We start from the raw sequence: 13633 nt of genomic DNA, 5'->3' as shown, positions 1-13633 counted from the left end.
CTGAAATCCCACTGTGTTCTTTGACCCACAATGCCTTCACCACACAACACCTGACCTCACACGCCTGCAGAGCTCTGCCTAACTGTGGACAAACACAAATTTCCTTCCTTTGTTCCCCTTGGTACAGGAAAGCTATCTTCCAAGACAACTTCATTAAGGATGAATGGAAAATAGAACTTGACCACAGGGCAAGTTATGCCTACAAAACAGTGAATTCAGATCCTGCTGCCTCAGTGATTGGGGGCTAACAACTAAGATGGGGCTTGGAAAGGCTACTTCTTCCCTAGGTGTGGCCTTAGAAAAGCAGAACCCTGGAAAATTGAGCCCGATCCAAGAACCCAACATATGGGAGCCCAGGGCAATGAGGATACTCTCGCAACACCAAGAGACTGAGATGTAAGCCAGAATACCAACTCGATAATTTATAATAGGAAAACAACAGCCATCATGGGGTCTGGACAGTCAATCCTCTGATCAGTCCCTTCTGTCTCTATAGGAAATACATAGTGAAGTCAAATTATAATCAGAAGATTATACAGAGCATGGAGTCAAGTAAGGAGAGAGAACCAGAGAAGTATAATGACAGCAAGGTTGGGACAGCCACATACACTCATCTACCATGAGGAATCTAGCCCTAGGGACCAGAAACATAAGTCCTCAGGCAAGGCACTCTTTCTTGGAGCAGTCTTGTAGAAAGTGCCTCTCTGACTCCCATTTTCAATAATAATAATGATAGCTAACAGTCTTTGAACACTGGATCCTATGTTAAGTACTTTATAAAGATTATCTCAGGTTTTTTTCACAGTAGCTCCATTCAGAAGATACTATTACAACAGCCATTACCATTTTCTAGTTGTAACAGAAACTGTATAGCCTGCAAAGCTTAAAATATTTCCTATTTAGCTATTCTCAGAAAAAGTGTACTGATCTCTAACCTAGAGTAGGTCTCATAATACTATCCTCTAACCTCTAGGGGTTGTCATGAGGATTAAATAAGTTGGAAAAGGCCCACCACATTCCTTAGCATCTACGAGGAGTTCAATTTGTTTGTTTAGATGAAATGTAACATAGGATACTCCGCAAGCTGTGGACCCTGTTCTTAGATCTTGGGAATCCTGCTTGGAAAGTTTTTCTTTTTGATTTTTAGACGTTTTCTCTCCTCTGTCCAGGAAAGGATACCTCCTAGTCAAGCAGATTTTAAGAGAGTGTTACTCTGCCAGTCACCAGCATGAGAATCAGCCTGTGGGCTTGTTGAAAATACAGACCCCTCGGACCCACTTTAGACCATCCCTGGAATTAGAAACTCAGGGTGGGGTCTAGCTTTCCAGGTTATTCTGATGAACAGTAAAGCTTGAAAACCATAGATTTACAGTAAGTCTATAAGTAAATGCAATGGCTTAAAAGCACAGAATTCAAGAGTTTTTAACCTCTAGGGGAAAGAAGTTTAGGGGACCACACAGAAAACCTTGAATACTCAAGGATTTTTATCTTGTCAGGCATTTTTCTAGATATCTTTCATACTCACTCATATTAAAACCCCAATAAATAAGTATGTACTAATTTCCCCCCCCCCAAGATTGAGAAAATGGAGGCAAAGAAACTTAAGTATTTTGTCAAGGATTCCACACCTAAGATTCCATGATTATGCCCGTGATTCCACAACTAAAATGACATGTGACAAGATTCCAACAGAATTCCCTGCCTCCAGGGTCCCAGTTCTTGAGGACTAGGTTATACTTCTAGTCCTAGGAATGTTCTATTTCTCAAACTGAGTAGAGAAGACACATACATTCGAGTTATTATTTATACTTTACATATATACTATATTCTAACCTTCTCATATATGTGAAATATTTCCTTAAATATACACGTGCTTTAAAAAATACCAAAATAAAAACTATAATTGGAAGGAAATCCATTGTGTAATCAAACTTCACTAGAGCCCCCAAGGTTGGCAGTGGGAGAGAACCCCAAGGAGAGGGGCAGCTGGACCTCTCAGAGCCCCACCTTTCATCCCAGTACTTGTTCCTCTTGGGAAATCACTTCAATCTCCCCTCAGAGGGCGCTGTCCTCACCCTCACTGAACACGGGAAGGCGAGGGGGTGGAGGGAGGAGGGGAGGCATAAGACCAAGTTTCTGTTAGAGCTCAGAGAATGAAGAGATAACTCTCTAGGTGACAATGGCTCCTAGTGCCCAGCGGCGCAGACAGAAAAGCGCTAGGCATTGCGCTTGAGGTGCCTGCACGTGCCTTAAACTAACCTGAGTTTGCAGCTCCATTTTTAGAAGTGAATCCGAGGCTCGGAACGAGTTCACAACTTGCCTAAGTCATACAGCCAACTAGCGCTGGGACTTGAATTAGGTCCTCTTAGCTCTCCAGTGCTTAAGTCAGCCTCCCCACGGTCCAGAACGGGGTCATGGGTCACCTCACTCAGATTCAGAGTCTTTCTCCCGGGGGTCCCCGGACTAAGAATCTCGTGGTTCCTGTTTACCTTGGCTAAATACTGCCATGATTCTGGAGGTACTGGATCTTGACTTCTGACTGAGGCATCCTCTGAGAGGAGCAGGTAGAAGTGAGGGGCGGGGCCGGTACAGCCAGCTCTACCTGGGCTGGACTGCCCCGGGACTACCCACCTAGCACAAGGATACGGTCTTCGGGCAGCAGCTCAGGCTCTAGGAGGTCACGGAAAGAGGAGAAGTCCCCGAACCACTCGTAGGGGGCAGAGTCGGCAGCGCACCGGTAGCGCTGGTCCCAGTACTGGACCTCGCGGTACCAGCAATTCTTCTCTGGTAACTCAGGAAGGGGCGCCGAGGGGCCTGGAGAGGCCATGCTGGCAGTGCCGGACCTGCCGAGCGGCACACCCCACCTCTGGGTGGAACTTGTCACCCATATGTAGCCAATCGGAATAGTGGCATGTAAGAGGCGTGGCCCCTGTATCTCCGCCCAGCACCCGCAGTTGCTCAACAGAAACACGTGGAACTTCCGTCCTCTGCTTAGCGCGCTTGGAAGAATCCTCCGGGTGGGAAAACCGTGTCGTTCAGACTCTGAATCCTCCGGCTGCACTGCTCACTAACTTTTGAGAACTACACTCATGGTATCAGACTCACTCGAGTTCGTCACTGCCCCTCTCATATTTTCAGTTTGACTGGCTCCTTCCCTTTATAAGTCTGAAAGTTAATAAAAAATTAATTTCTTCCCAGTTTTGAGCACCCAAAAGGCTCTGAAGGGTGGCGGGAGTAGCTCGGACACAGGTCTTGCTTTCCGGGAAAGACTGGGATGAACACAGATTATTACCAACCACAGGCGAAGTGTTTTATGCTGGGCGAGGAAGGAGAGGAGAGACAGGGCGCCCCCAGGAATGTTACTTTTCTGGGCAAACGCTGGATCCATATTAGCGCTTGTGTGACCAGGGCTAAGTATGTACTGAGGAGTAAGACTATCCCTGCTCGTATGGAGCGTGCAGTCCATCAGGAGAGACAGATATAGAAGAAGTACGTTTTAGTGGAGTAAATAAGCACTCTGCAACTCCAGTCAGCTCTCAGTCCTTTGGGACATGCGGCGCGGGGAGCGGAACCTAAGTGCCGAAGTGTCGGGCTTCCCGGGGTAGCGGTCCCACACCGGCGGCGCACCGTCAAGATGGCGGCGGGCTTGAGGAAACGCGGCCGGCCGGGTCCCGCAATCCGGGCGGCGGGACTCTGCGGGCAATGGCTACGGCGCGCCTGGCAAGAGCGGCGCCTCCTGTTGCTGGAGCCGCGCTACACGCTGCTGGTGGCGGCCTGCCTCTGCCTGGCGGAGGTGGGCATCACCTTCTGGGTCATTCACAGGGTGGCATGTGAGTGCGCCGAGGGGGAGGGGAAGGAGGGAGGGGGACCGAACCCCCAACTCAAACTGGAACCCAGATTCGGAGCGCAAACTTAGACCCCTGATCCACTCAGTCATCAATTGCAGACCTGTATCTTTTAACCAAGTCCCAAGCCTGCTGTACAGAAAACCAAACCGGATTTTAATTCCTTCCAGAAAACCTGGGTCCGAGTTAATGTCCTGCTGCTCCTGCTGCTTGTGTCTGTGGCTTTGGACACGTCACTTCCCTTGTTTGGTCTCAGTCTTCTTATCTGTTCAATTCTACTCTCTCTAAGTCTCTTCTCAGCCATGGCACTTTGTGACAGTTGAGTCTGGCATTATTGGTGGCTCCTTTCCACGCTGAAAACATTGGGCTTAAGGCTTTCTTGATAAAGGCGGTTAATTCAATACATACTTATCATGTGCTTATTATATGGTTAACACTATGCTAAGTGTCAAGGGTACAGTGGTGAAAAAGATAGACACATCTCCTGCTTAGGTGTGTGGGCCTGGACAAAGATCAGTTAGCAGAACATTACAGAGTATCATTATCATGATAGTAGTAAGACTATAAAGGGTGCTATAAAGAACACAGAAGGTCACTTAAGTCAATCTTGAGGAGTCAGAAAATGCTTCCTAGAGTTCCCCTTGAAAGGTGAGAGCTAGTTAAGGAAAGAGAGAAGTGGGGAGGGGAAAGAATGCTCTAGGCAGAGAGAGCCCTGTATCAGAAAGCTCCGATCAAAAGAGAAAGTCTCGTTTGAGAAACTGAAATGATTTTTTAGAGCTGGAACATAGAAATCAAGTGAGGGTAGTAGTGAAAGATAAGATTGCAGAAATTGAGACTAGGTCATGAATGACTCTGTAAGCAGTGTTAAGGAGATAGTTAGCATGGTGGTTAAGAATTTGGGACCCCATGAGTTCCAGTCTCAACTCTGCCCTTCCTATCTCACCAATCTTGAGCTGGTCACTTAACCTCATTAACTCACAATTTCCTTTTCTAAAAAAGAGAATAATAGAATTTTGTCTCTATCTTTAGAGCCCTGAGGAATTGAAGGGTTTTAAGCAGAGAAACTGATATTTCTATTATAGGAAGAGCTCTCTGGCTGCAGGGAGGAAAATATATTGTAGTAGGGTGAAAGTGGAAACTGGGAGCCTAATTAGGAAGTTGTTGCATCATTGAGGCTAGAGATTGTGTGAGGCCCAAATTAGAGTGTGTGATAGCAGAGAAGGATGAAATAGTAGAGATATTTAGAATGAAGAATAGGCAGGACTTGATGACTGGGGGCTGGAAATGAAAGAAAAGGACAAAGATGTTTCCCAGGTTTGTGATCTGGGCAGCTGAAGGCTAATGGTGCCATTCATGGAACCCAGGAAAGGAAGTAGATTTGGAGTGGAAGGTTTGAGTTCCATTATAGACATGTTTGAGTTTGAGATACCTGGATTCACCCGGAGAATGTCAGATAGGCAGTTAGGTAAGGGATTGTGATAGAAGTCCTGAGAATGAGCTAGAACTCTGTGCTTTAATGGGCTGGTGTAGATACATTTTGAACTTGGAAATAACCACACCATCCTGTCCTTTTCCAGATACAGAAATTGATTGGAAGGCCTACATGGCTGAGGTAGAGGGCGTCATCAACGGTACCTACGACTATACTCAGCTGCAGGGTGACACTGGACCTCTTGTGTGAGTGGGGATAGGAGGTTCAGCGAGGATGTGAGGGGCTGACCAGATGCCAGCCTGGATAGCTTGACTCAGACTCAAATTCCTTCTCTTTCAGGTACCCAGCTGGCTTTGTGTACATCTTTATGGGGCTATACTATGCCACTGGCCGGGGCACTGACATCTGCATGGCCCAACACATCTTTGCTGTGCTCTACCTGGCCACCTTGCTGCTTGTCTTCTTGATTTACCACCAGACCTGCAAGGTGAGTCCTTGCTGCCAAGACCAGGGAGCTCCAAACGGGGAGGGCTAGGGAGTGGGGATGGCTCAGGGCTGGTGAGCTAACCGTATTCCCCACTGTGCCCATCTTTCAGGTACCTCCCTTCGTCTTTTTCTTCATGTGCTGTGCATCATACCGTGTCCACTCCATCTTTGTGCTGCGGCTCTTCAATGACCCAGTGGCCATGGCGCTGCTCTTCCTCAGTATCAACCTACTGCTGGCCCAGCGCTGGGGCTGGGGCTGCTGCTGTTTCAGGTCAAACACCCCTCCCTTCTGGCCCCCTCTCTCACTTTATGTATTTCCATCACTTTCTCCCCAATTTTCCTTAACAGAGTAAGTAAGGAGTGGGTCAGTTAGGGCCACAAGGCAAGTCCAGGAGCTATAGAAAGTCTTCAGCCCCAAGCCCCAACACACACACACCCTCTTCCCATCCCATTCCCTCCAGACAGCATGTGTTGTTTGAGTTGGTCATTGCATTCTAAATACTCAGTATGTTTGCTCACTCAATCTGAATGTAGAGACAAAGTATCAGCTTCCTATTCCCAGCCTCCCTCTAGTCTGCCTTATCCTCCAAGCAGTTCTTAGTGTGGGCTCCACCCTGGATCTTGCTGTCAGGGGAGAGGAAGAGTTGCTGTGGTGATGGTGGGGAGTGCATCTTTGGGTGGGGTGCATGGCCCTGGAGCTGATCTCCACCCTTCCTCTCCCCTACCCACCCCAGCCTGGCAGTCTCTGTGAAGATGAACGTGTTACTCTTCGCCCCTGGGTTATTATTCCTTCTACTCACGCAATTTGGTCTCCGTGGGGCCATCCCCAAGCTGGGCATCTGTGCTGTCCTTCAGGTATCCCCTCCTTACCCCTTCCCCTTTCTAATGAAGGGGAGGCCACTCTGTCTGGCCTCCTTTCATCCTTGAGACTTCTCAAAGTCAAGAGTCAGAGTTTTGGAATTGATTCTGGGCTGGGCAGCCACTGTCTCTGGGTTTTGGTTTCTTTAGCTATAAAACAAGGACATTGAACTAGATGGTCTCTGAGAGCCTTTCTGGCTCTGCTCATTTATGACTTGGTGAATCCAAACTTAAAGCGCTGTTATTACCTGCTTCCTTGGCTTGTTTGGCCCAAGGCTCTGGCCTGGGGTGGACTGGCTTTCCCGCTATTCGTAGTGGGAATTAGGGAAACTCTGAGACTTATACCCTGTTCCCACTTCTCCCGGTGATTAGCATGAGGCTAGGGGTGAGCCTGGACATCTCTACTGATATCACATCCATCCTCAGGTGGTGCTGGGACTACCCTTCCTGCTGGAGAACCCTGTTGGCTACGTATCCCGCTCTTTTGACTTTGGCCGCCAGTTTCTATTCCGCTGGACAGTGAACTGGCGCTTCCTCCCTGAGGCCCTCTTCCTGCATCGTGCCTTCCATCTGGCACTTTTGACCGCCCACCTCACCCTGCTGTTGCTTTTTGCCCTCTGTAGGTGGCACAGGTGAGAAAGGGGAGCAGTGCCATGGGCAGAGGTGAGGGAAGCAGTGAAGGGCCTTGGCTTTAGGGCTCCTTAGGGGAGATGTTGAGCTCATGGGGTGAGCTTAGAGCTTGGCCCGTGATGGGGGCTTGATAAATATCTCAATGGTTTCTCCCCAGGACAGGGGAAAGTATCCTGTCACTGCTGAAGGATCCCTCTAAAAGGAAGGTTCCTCCCCAGCCCCTCACGCCCAATCATATCCTTTAAATCATGGGAAGGTAAGTTGCCCTCTGCAGGTACAGATGGGGTCCTAGTCAGCTAGCCCTGGATAGCTGGTGATCTGGGGGAGGGAAAAGGAGGTGTCAGTAATATCTGCAGGGACAATTTATAGAGCTCCTGCTCTTTACCAAACACTATATTAAGTACATTTTACTCTTAATTCTAAATATTATTAGTTACCATGTAAGTGCTCACCCTCTGTCTGGTGCTGTCCTAAGAGATTTATATGCATTGTAACATTTAAAGCTCACAGATCCTGAGATAGGGAGTTATTTTTATTATCCTCATTTTACAAGTGGCAAAGTAAATGCTTTCTATAAGAGGTTAAGTAATATGCCAAAGTCATACAACTAGTAAGTTATGGACTCACTAGGCCTTATGCCTGTAGGTATTACTGTCTCCACGTAATTGAGGAACAGGTCAAGAGAAGTTAAGAAAGTTGCCCAAAGGTATACATCTAGGAACAGCAGAGCTGCGGGGCTATCTGACCCCAAAAAACTCTTGCCGCTCTGCTTCGAATCCTCCCTACCCGTTCTGTACCTGCCCTTGGCCTTGACCACCGCCTACAGATTGTTTTTACCCTCTTCACCTCCAACTTCATTGGCATCTGCTTCAGCCGCTCCCTTCACTACCAGTTCTACGTCTGGTATTTCCACACACTGCCCTACCTCTTGTGGGCCACGCCTGCACGCTGGCTCACACACCTGCTCAGGTACTGGCTGGGACAACCTGGGGGAGTGGGAAGGGCCAGGGAGCTCCTCATCCCAAGACTGTGACCAAGGAGGGGCAGAGGGTGAGCTGAAGGGCTGCAGGCCTAGAAACTGGACAAGACCTGGAGGTTATTTCTCATCTCCAGGTTGCTGGTGCTGGGACTCATTGAGCTCTCCTGGAACACGTACCCATCCACGTCCTGCAGCTCTGCTGCCCTGCACGTGTGCCATGCTGTCATCCTGCTGCAGCTCTGGCTGGGCCCCCAGCCTTTCCCCAAGACCACCCAGCACAGCAAGAAAGCCCACTGAGATCCACCTTTTCCCCTCCGGTCCATTCTCAGGACCCTGGACGGGGATGGACTCTGCCCTTCCCAATAAACCTTACAAAGTCCACTTCTGTACAGACCAAGCTGTGAGGGGCAGGCACGCTGCAGATAAAGAACTCATACAGTCCTAAGAGGCACTTTATTGCATAGGATTGTGGGACTGTGGCTCTCTCCCCTTCCACTGCACTGCACAGAGCTCAGAAGGGACATGGGATGGGAGAAGCGGGAGAGAGCACAGGCAGGCACTTTCTGTGGGGGCAAGAGGATTCTGTGAAGGGGATGAGAAGCAGTGGGGGCAAGCTGTCACCAGCCTACCCCTCCCCAGCACCGAGAAGCTGGCCCTGGGTGGCAGTGACTTGAGTCTGGTGGGGGTGCTAACCCAAGCAACAGGCGACCCTCACATGTTTGCTGGGCTGTAGCACAGCAGGTGCAGCTGCAGGTTCTGGTCCCAGTGGCGTAGTAGCAGGAAGAGACCCCGGGCTGCAGCCTTGAGGTTGGCCAGGTCAAGGCCGTCAGGCAGGTGCTGTGCCCGCAGCCAACAGTCGGCCTTAGCTGCCGCCAGTTCCCATTCGCCAAAGGCAGCGGCACAGCGGTGCTCCAGCCAGGCAAGCGCCACAGCTGTGGCCCAAGTCCGGCCACGCAGGTCCACACCACCAGGCCCTTCGGCCCCTTCCGAGGCCTCGGTGTCTGAGCCCCGCCCACTGTCTACCTGGCCTGGACCCTCGGAGCCCGAGCTGGGGGATGGGCTACAGGAGGCCGTGGCACTGTCGCCTTGGCCGACACCGTGTCCTAGAAGTGCCCAGGGAGAGGAGGCCGAAGTGGGGCTCAAGCTGGCGCGATGCGCTGCAAAGGGAGAGGCGCGGCACAGGCGCTCCCATGAAATGCGCACCGCGGCGCAGAAGGGCGCGTCCAAGCGAAAGGACCCAGGCGCCTCCTGCAGCCGAACCTGAGGAGAGAGGAGGTGGGGGGAGAAACGAGCTGAGACAGTGCCCTGGCCCTGGCCACGCCACCCTCCACCTCCCGAGTCCTCACCAAGGGCAAGTAGTCGTGGGGGCTGCCTTCACTGTTGCTGTCATTGGCGTGGCTGCTGTTGGGGCTGCAGAGCCTATGGCTGCTTGGGCCTCTGGCCTTGCGACGCCCCAGGCTAAGCTGAGAGGGAGGCTGGGGGGACAGGTGATGAGGACTTTCGGGGGCCACTGCAGAGTCTCCCAAAGCAGACTTGGAGTTGCCATTTTGGTCCAGGTCCCAGCCGCCTGCCAGAGAGCCTCCCTGAAGTTCTGCACTGGAACCATTCAGTGCCAATGGTGGTCCCTAACCCCAGTTGCTCCCTACCATTTCCCCCAATTTGTGTTACCTTTCGAGTGGACAACTGTGGGCAGAGGAGCTGCATCTAGATGGCCCTGAGAGGCAGGAGAGGTGCCTGGGGGCTCGGCTGGCTCTGCAGGGACACACAAGACAGGGGTAAGGTTTGTCTGGGGGGTGGCCAGTGAGGTGAGAACTGGCACCCAGGAGGGACCATACCTGAGCTCCGCACCTGCAGGGCTGTGGGCAGGACTTCCCTGGTGGTGGCATCCACAGCTACAGGGCAGGTGAAGCAGGAGGGAGCAGAGCTGACCTTGCTTGTCTGAAGGGCTCGGAGCCAGGACCTCCGGGCATGGCCTATGAAACCAAAGAGCAGCATGCTGAACAGGAGGGGGTGCACTCCCACCACTCACTCTCTACTAAGGGCTTCACAGGAAAAAACCTTAATGCTCCCAAAGCTTCTCCCTCTCTGCACTTTTGAACAGAGTGGAGTTCCTTCTCAGGGCCAGCTCAGAGTCCCCAGCTTTGATGATAAGTGGTTAGGCTGCATGCTCAACTCCCTCGTAGCAGGGCTAGGTCCCCTGGCTACCCACAAATTCAACAAATTCAACACAACCCAGAGGAAGCATTGACTGGTACCTTTTCCATCCATTCATTTCAGCACTATCCAATAGACCTCTATCTGCAATGATGGAAATGTTCTCTATCTGCATAATCCAATATGGTAGCCACGTCACATGTGACTATTAAGTCACTTGAAGTGTGGTGAGTGCAACTGAAGAACTAACATTTTAACTTTAATGTTTTAAAAGAATATTTTATTTTGCTTTTTTTCCTCTCGTTAACAAAGGCAGTGGGGATTGAACCCAGGACCTTGTGCATGTGGAGCATGCACTCTACCACTGATAAAACCTCAACCCCAAAACTTTACCTAATTTTAACAGTCTTCCTAAGTGACAGATTTTGTTTTGTGGGCCCTGTGAATCACTACAAGATGACATTCGCTCTCTGTTTGCTGCTAGGAAGCTTGCCAATTTTGGGGTCCCATGCCTGCAAGGGCACATAACCTCATGGTGTGCATCTTTAATATAACCTCATTCTCTGCTTCCTCTCATTTTTCCTTTTCTTGTCCCATTGTCTTGCTTAATTTTTTTTTCCTTGTCAGTGTGGGTGAGCCACCTCAAATTATTTATGAGCAAGGTGAGATATAGGGAGTGATCACACAGACCCATGCCTCTGCCACTCTCTGCCCCATACAGGCTTCCTGATCCCTGACTGGGCCCACCAGCAACTCACCCTGGTCAGTCATGGTCTCGCCCCCTCCTCGGAGAGCCAGCTGCTCATTGTCCCGGACCACAGAAGCTGCTGTCAGTCGATGGAGTGCTTGGTCCCACGCACTTTCTCTTTCAGGGGGCGATGGAAGCTGTGAGCCACCATCCACAGGCCCCCATAATGTCTCCAGCCCAACACCCACCTCCCAGCACATAGGCTGCTTCCCACACAGGCCCCGGATCACCACGTGGCAGCGTGGAGCCTGGGGAGGCAGTGGTACTGGGGGAGGGGCCAACTCCCCATTGGGAGGAACAGCTGTGAACAAGAACGGTGGTTCCATCAACATGTCCCAGTCCATGGGAGCCGGGGAGAGCAGGTTTCCTGGAGAGAGACAATGATAGGACCAGGGGCAGTGTGGTGCCCTGGTTACCACCTCCCCAAAGCCTCCTTGGTGTCAGAACCCAGCTAGCTCCCCATCCAACCTTTACCTGAGTCATCCAGGCCCTGTCCAAGCTGCTGCCCTGGCTCAGGGCCTGGCCCATCTGGTGCTACACCTAGAGATGGGTGTCGGGGATGGCCAGGGACTGGGTTGACCCGGCCTGGGGGTGATGAGAGGCTTCGACCAGCCAGAGCTGCTCTGTGTCGACGGCCCAGCACCTCAGCACTCAAGGCCCCAGTCTGCACATAAGAAGTGGGGTTCACTGGTCCAGGAATGCAGAGCTCCTGGCCATCAGACATACAGACACAAATGGTCACATTGCCCCTTTGAAGCTCCAAATGGCTGTTCATCACCGTTACGTTTCTCATGGCCCCTGGCCCCCTTCCCAGTGCCGTGTCACTCCATGCCCTATTTCTCACTTGAGGTTGTTGCTTGTCCTATTTTCATTCATGTCTTCTCCCTTTTTACCTGGCTAACTTCTTATTCTTCAAGAGGTGGCTCTTTCCTTCCTGACTCCCTCAGACAGGGTTAGTCACCTTGATTCTGAATCCTAGTAATGCCATGTCCCGGGCTCATCAGTATGTTGTACGGTATCATATAGATTTATCCATCTAGTTCTTCAGCTAGACTTACTAGTAACCACTGCACAATGTATGGCATACAGCAGATGGTCAATAAACATTTGCTGGATACATGGGAGATGGATGTGGATTGAATCTCACCTTGACTGGAGCCAGTGGGGGTGGAGGCAAGGGGCAGGAATGGGAGCCTGCAGGTTCTCCCCAGGCCAGGCTGCGGCAGCCCTGCTGAGAAGGGGGATCCAGGGGACCACTGCCTTCTGGGGAGCCAGGGCCCTGGGAGACAGGGGACTCGCTGCTGCCTGTGGAGTCTGGGCCTGGCTCTGGGCTGGCAGAGCAGTGGGTGAGCACATACTGCTCCCGGATGTATGAGGACTGGAAGATGCGGCGCCATATGGCTGTTTCAGAGGAGGGGTTAGGTCCAGGGTCCGTAACTGGGTCTGTCAGAGCATCAGTACCTATTGCGAGGCAGGAGAATAGATCCTGGCTCTTGCCTCTCTCCCAGTGCCCACTCCTCCCCAACGCACATACACCCGGGCACTCACTCTGCTCTGAGTCCCCAGCAGCCCATGGGCTGGACAGCTCTGCTGACACAGTGCCTGTTCCCAGTGGCTCTGAGGTGCCAGTGGGCTCAGTTCCAGGGCTGGTGGCAGATGGTGCTTCCTCTGGGGATGGGAACACGGATCCGCCCAAGCTCTGCCAGCCAGGCTCTTGGCCCTGGAGAGGGATAGACATTGGGGGAAAAAAAACTGACTGTAGTTACATACTACCTATTCCAAACAGGATTTACGATGGCTCACTGCAAGAGGCAATAAAGTTAATAAACCAAAAATGAAAGCCCAATACTGAAGGAGAAGGATGCATACGTGCTGACCATAGGGTTACTAGAGCTGCTGTGGCTGAGCTACAGGTTTTGGTGAAAACCTTGCAGCAAATGCTGGCACTTTTCTGTATGGCTGTTGCTTTAGTGCCCAAGGGTAGCACATGACAGCTCAGTGGAAGACCTTATGATGGGGGCAGTCTGCAGTCACCTGGGGTTAGGGCACTGTGGTCTCTGGGGAGGCCTTGTGGGTAGTAGTAGGAGAGTCTGGCAGAGAGAGGCACAGGGAATAGGAAATGGGTTTTGAAGAGATACAGGGGCTTCAGCCATCCCAGCCGTGGCCTACCCCAGGGGGGCGGGACCGGAAGCCATCCACCCTGAAGAGTGAGCAGTAACCGAGCAGCTGGTCCCCAGGGTAGAGTGCTGGGATCTCCCGAGGCGTCAGCAGTGCCTCCACCGTATCAGGAACAAACCAGTCTACAGAGACGTCGCTCAATGCGGGCTCCAGTGCCTTCCGCAGAGCCTGCACCAGCTGTGGGGTGTGACCAGAGGGAGGTCATGGGAGAGAAGGAGACGTCACACAGTTAACAGAGCCATCTGCTGAACCTCTGGCTGAAGGGAGAAGGTGAGGCGGGGGTCTGGGGTGTGAACAAGCGAGGGGACTGAGCACTCAGTCCT

General features: G+C 51.5%; 3 protein-coding genes across 6 annotated transcripts in view; 1 reads left to right on the top strand and 2 right to left on the bottom strand.

Moving 5' to 3' along the window:
• Window positions 1–2926, bottom strand: part of ECE2 (endothelin converting enzyme 2) — a 30068-nt gene extending 27142 nt beyond the window's left edge. The window contains exon 1 of one of the 2 annotated variants that reach the window (XM_072962118.1): window positions 2632–2926. In XM_072962118.1, coding sequence (XP_072818219.1) covers window positions 2632–2827 — 196 coding nt within the window. In that variant the 5' untranslated portion in view covers window positions 2828–2926. The remainder of the gene's footprint in view (window positions 1–2631) is intronic. The other variant, XM_006201039.4, reaches the window with a different exon arrangement.
• A 677-nt stretch (window positions 2927–3603) lies between these two features.
• Window positions 3604–8671, top strand: ALG3 (ALG3 alpha-1,3- mannosyltransferase). Of its 3 annotated transcripts, none has more exons than XM_072962110.1 (9): window positions 3604–3793; window positions 5423–5522; window positions 5617–5764; window positions 5874–6034; window positions 6498–6618; window positions 7048–7253; window positions 7409–7486; window positions 8077–8220; window positions 8365–8671. In XM_072962110.1, the coding sequence occupies exons 1-9, from the start codon at window positions 3703–3705 to the stop codon at window positions 8525–8527; spliced, it is 1212 nt and encodes a 403-aa protein (XP_072818211.1). In that variant the 5' UTR covers window positions 3604–3702; the 3' UTR covers window positions 8528–8671. The 3 variants fall into 3 exon arrangements, with proteins under 3 accessions (XP_072818211.1, XP_072818205.1, XP_072818206.1); XM_072962104.1 differs by having other exon boundaries at window positions 3620–3830; XM_072962105.1 differs by having other exon boundaries at window positions 3620–3830; window positions 7409–7487; window positions 8080–8220; window positions 8365–8611.
• Window positions 8662–13633, bottom strand: part of VWA5B2 (von Willebrand factor A domain containing 5B2) — an 11768-nt gene continuing 6796 nt past the window's right edge. Inside the window, exons 13-21 of the mRNA XM_031682267.2 lie at window positions 13302–13487; window positions 12681–12852; window positions 12280–12593; window positions 11607–11796; window positions 11143–11499; window positions 10066–10203; window positions 9899–9982; window positions 9577–9821; window positions 8662–9490 (exon numbers count right to left, since the gene is read on the bottom strand). Of these exons, the coding sequence (XP_031538127.1) occupies window positions 8942–9490; window positions 9577–9821; window positions 9899–9982; window positions 10066–10203; window positions 11143–11499; window positions 11607–11796; window positions 12280–12593; window positions 12681–12852; window positions 13302–13487 (2235 nt within the window). The 3' untranslated portion in view covers window positions 8662–8941. The remainder of the gene's footprint in view (window positions 9491–9576; window positions 9822–9898; window positions 9983–10065; window positions 10204–11142; window positions 11500–11606; window positions 11797–12279; window positions 12594–12680; window positions 12853–13301; window positions 13488–13633) is intronic.

Source organism: Vicugna pacos, chromosome 1 (genome assembly GCF_048564905.1).
Source record: "Vicugna pacos chromosome 1, VicPac4, whole genome shotgun sequence".
Lineage (NCBI taxonomy): Eukaryota > Metazoa > Chordata > Mammalia > Artiodactyla > Camelidae > Vicugna > Vicugna pacos.
Note: the sequence above shows the minus strand (reverse complement) of the source record. Positions and strands in the feature narration are given on the sequence as shown.